The sequence below is a fragment of the Sinocyclocheilus rhinocerous genome, unplaced genomic scaffold, assembly GCF_001515625.1.
Source record: "Sinocyclocheilus rhinocerous isolate Xijiao unplaced genomic scaffold, SAMN03320098_v1.1 scaffold8, whole genome shotgun sequence".
NCBI lineage: Eukaryota > Metazoa > Chordata > Actinopteri > Cypriniformes > Cyprinidae > Sinocyclocheilus > Sinocyclocheilus rhinocerous.
This window is the reverse complement of record NW_015666800.1, coordinates 515,430-519,942: the sequence shown is the minus strand read 5'-3', so window position 1 is coordinate 519,942 and position 4,513 is coordinate 515,430. Positions and strand designations below refer to the sequence as shown.

The 4,513-nt window shown below is 34.1% G+C and overlaps 1 protein-coding gene across 2 annotated transcripts in view; it reads left to right on the top strand.

Moving 5' to 3' along the window:
• The window catches only part of snx9a (sorting nexin 9a), a 16,966-nt gene that overhangs the window by 4,777 nt on the left and 7,676 nt on the right, over positions 1-4,513 (top strand). The window contains exons 3-5 of one of the 2 annotated variants that reach the window (XM_016544640.1): positions 33-107; positions 268-299; positions 788-887. In XM_016544640.1, coding sequence (XP_016400126.1) covers positions 33-107; positions 268-299; positions 788-887 — 207 coding nt within the window. The remainder of the gene's footprint in view (positions 1-32; positions 108-267; positions 300-787; positions 888-4,513) is intronic. The other variant, XM_016544641.1, reaches the window with a different exon arrangement.

The following is a 4,513-nucleotide window of genomic DNA, read 5'->3' as shown; positions in this document are numbered from 1 at the left end:
ATATATTCCCTCTATTGCTTTGTTTTATGTAGAATGTAGGCAGTGGCTGGGTAGAGGCTCGGAATTCCAGAGGAAATGTGGGCCTGGTGCCCGAGGACTATATTGAGGTAAAAACCATCCTAATCATCAGCTTTGTTTTCGATTTCACTTCTTTATTTAGAGCATATTGTATGAAATTAGAAAACTGTGTGGGATTATTTTTAGTACTCTAGAGAGGAGAGGAACAAAATGAAAGCAAACTTTTTTCTACTGTCTATCTAGATCTAGACCACATCACTGAGCAGAGTGTTATTCCATTTGCTGAGCTGATATACTAAAACCAGTGTTTTTCTGATTTTCTTGTGCTTTTCCAGTAGTATCACATCATTGAAATCAAGGGAAATCATTGAATGCATGTGTGTTTCCTGAGCTGTAGTCCAATTAAAAGATATAAAATGTTACTGATTAAAGGTTTAATTATGTATTTGGCATACTTTTATTACAAATGGAGAATATTCCCACATGTTCTGTGCAGTATGTCTATCTTTGTACCCTAATTACCAAGATGTTTAACATATTCCCAGTGTGGCCTTCCTGTAGATTTACATTCAGCGTGCCTCAGGCGTAATGACATTTGAATGATTTTTTGGTATTGATTCATATGGAGGGAAAGTTTGAGTATGCATGGACTGTAAAAGGCACGGACAGGATTTGACCAAAAATATATACATTATTTCATAGTTAAATTTTTTACATACCAGGCTGCTTTTTTTTCATGAATATTTTTGTGTATATTATTATGTTGGCAGATCAACCCTGGCTCCACACAAGCATCAAGTGACACACAAGCCACACAGTACATTGATGCTCACAATCAAGGTTACAACAGCAGTTCAGCAAACTCTCAGGTACCACATCAACTAAAACATCTGTATTACTCTTTGTTCATAATCTCATTTGAGGAAGTTGTGGTGAGCATGTGCTGTATTAAGTTCTAGCTCAGATGTTTGAAATGTTGCCATATGAGTATCTGCTTGTTCCACAGTTCTTCAAATGAAATGTAAAGCAGGTCTCAGTAAAAAATAAGTAGCCACAACCAAGAAAAAAACCCACTATTCAAATATCAGTTTTGCTTCCTCATTTTCACAGCCAACTTTTACTAGAAATCCACACTCATTTAATGAGAATTCTGGTGAGCATAACATGCACAAAGGCCCTGTGTGTCATCTGCAGTTGAAATCCATTTCCTGTGAAAGCAGGAGAATGAGAGTAAATGTGCCTCATTATGGCTCGGGACATTAGGCATGAGGACCCGTCTCTCCCTCTCTCTTTCTGTCTCTTGTACTCTCTACCGCTCTTTCTCTTAGAAGGTTGTCAGATGTCCACACTTTACATTGTGCACAGCGTCATTGTGCATGCAATAGTATTTAAATGTGTAGCAGTTTACAGATAGATGAGAAGTGAAATCTATCTCACCATTAAACTCGGATCAGACTCACCATCTTTTTAGGAGAGAATAACATTTTAGGAAGAATAAAATCAGGACAATGCCTCATAATTAACTTCTTTTTTTCTTTTTTACCAATGTAAAATACACTCTCAGTCAGAATTTGGACACATTTGTAAGTTCCTCATGATCTTAATAGCCATTTGTTTTAAAGGTCTGTACTTAAATGCTTGATATTACTCTTGTAGACAAATATAAACATATGAGCGTATGAATTTCTTCACAAAACCTAAATTCCAATTATTTATATATTTTATATATTTTTTTCTTTAATCCGTGAATTGGATCATGAAGGAAAAGTATTTAAAATAGCAGAAAATTGTTTAACATTTTTGGTTGCCATGATATTTCCATTCTTCCATTTGTGTTATTTCATAGTTTTGTGTCATTATAAAAAGTAAAAAGTAATATTAACAAAAAATGATTAAGTGTGTCTAAATTAGACTGGTACTGTTCATGGATTCAATTTGTTACTATAATTTGTGGTTCTTGTGTGATTATACAGATACTTAAATAAAGTAGAATTCAATTTTGCATTTAAATTCAATTTACTAATTGAATATACTCAACAAGGGAGTCCGGCAGTAGATGTTACTCATTGGATGGCCATATACTGAGTTGACCTCCATGAGTTGAAGCTGGTCAAGAGTACAGGCATCCTTGCAAGAAAACTGAGCAAATGGTACAAGTGGTGAAAAGATGTATCTAATGACTTAACGTTTCCATCAGCCTTCAGTGACTCGGTGACATTTAGAGTGATCCACAACACCAAAGTACTAATAACGATAAACACATGAGTAATGTTGTGCTCAGGGAAAATTGGTATAGACGGTCTTAATTGGTGAGGCCAGGAAGCAAGACAAATGGTTTTGCGTGGCTGGGAGCTAGTCTTTAGCAGCATCAAGGTCATGTCTATTGATGGAATTGGCCATTAAGTCTTAGACTAATGGACAGAGACAGACTCAAGAGCCTTTAGCCTTTTAGTTCTTAAAACACATCCAGGCCTTTTGTGGCAGATTTGAGAGAACTATATTTTTATACCGTATATTCAATTCATTTGTGACCATCAGCCATTTAAGAATAGAAACTCATAAATTGTTGTCATTGACTTTTTCAGTTAGTAAATATATTAATGGTTTCTCCAAATGTTTTCTACGCTTTGAGAATCTCAATTAAGCAAGGTTATTTGTACTTCTTTTTACACTGAACAAAATTATAAACGCAACACTTTTGTTTTTGCCCCCATTTGTTTGTGCAGAAATTCTTTGGTTATGCAAACCGATTGTTGCAGCAGCTGTCCGGGTGGCTGGTCTCAGACGATCTTGGAGGTGAAGATGCTGGATGTGGAGGTCCTGGGCTGGTGTGGTTACACGTGGTCTGCAGTTGTGAGGCCGGTTGGATGCATGACCAGCATCAAGGTCATGTCTATTGATGGAATTAAGTCTTAGACTAATGGACAGAGACGGACTCAAGAGCCTTTGGCCTTTTAGTTCTTTAAACACATCCAGGCCTTTTGTGGCAGATTTGAGAGAACTATATTTTTATACCGTATATTCAATTCATTTGTAACCATCAGCCATTTAAGAATAGAAACTCATAAATTGTTGTCATTGACTTTTTCATTTAGTAAAGATATTAATGGTTTCTCCAAATGTTTTCTACGCTTTGAGAATCTCAATTAAGCAAGGTTATTTGTACTTCTTTTTACAGTAGTTATGCGATTCATGGTTTGTGAAGTAACGTCAAATATGGCAGATCGATTCTCATTATTGCTGTTTTACACTCCCTAGTAAAAAAGTAATATATTTAAAATGCATTTATTTTATACTAAGTATAGTTCAGCTCTATTAACATATTTACTTACATATCACTTCAGACTTAATGATAAAAATGTTATTTGGAGTACTGCTTGTGCACAATGCACATTTCTTAATATTATGCCTAAAAAGTATACTTGCAATAGTTCCACTTTAGCACAATCAAATATACTTCAGTGTATCTTTAGTTGGACCTCAGCAATACTTCCGCACAATTCAAATTCCAGTTAAGCAGACTTTAAGTATACCAGTTTAGTGTACTAAAAGTACAATTGCAGGGTATTTTTATTAAGTACATTGATATGTAAATGAATTTGTAGCATACTTAGCATGAAATAAATGTATTTCAAATACATTTTAGTGTATTTATTTTTCACTAGGGCTGTTAATTCAAACAATGTTTATAATTTGTTCCATATCATGTGCTTATACTGAGTGTATAAATATTAAAATCATGTACAATAGAAAAACAAGTAAAATGCCAGCAAGAACTAATAATTGTCATGCTTTAAGCAGATGAAATGTTAAAGTGGAATGTGCATTATTAGTAACAGTTGTTGTAGTGACTACTTAAGGAGCATCTTGAAAATATCTTTAGTTTACAGGAATATCTAAGTACTGAAATATCACGGCTGCATTGGTTTTAGGTGACATTGGCCAATCTGATTTGTATGTTATATTTCAGACATGGTGTCATGGAGTGAATGGAGACACACAAGCAAATATTATGTGAGAATTTGAATATAAACAAGGCAGCTTTATTTTGGTTGTATAGCCAACCCAGCAAGAGTGAATCTCTGTAATAGTTATGATATACTGTATGAATGATATTGATGGAGCCTAAAAAAGGTAGTGGGTGGAAGGAAGAACCTGATGTTCCTTAAATTGTAGTGAATTTGGTTATTCATCATTTGAGCAGACACTTGAACAGTTCCAGCACAGGTATCGGTAGGAGATTGTGGGAAAGAGCTGATAGAATCCAGACTCCCCTAGTGAAAAAAAGTATACTTTATTGTATTTGTAATATATTACCTGTTTTAATAGTACATTGCAAATATACTAACAAAAAATGTACTATCTTTAAATATATCAAAAGTATATTAGCATCATGCTTTTGTCTATTTTCACAATACAACTTTTAACACACTTTAAAACAATTGTAATTTAGTATATTTACTAAAAATATATTTTACAAAAATATACTTGAATT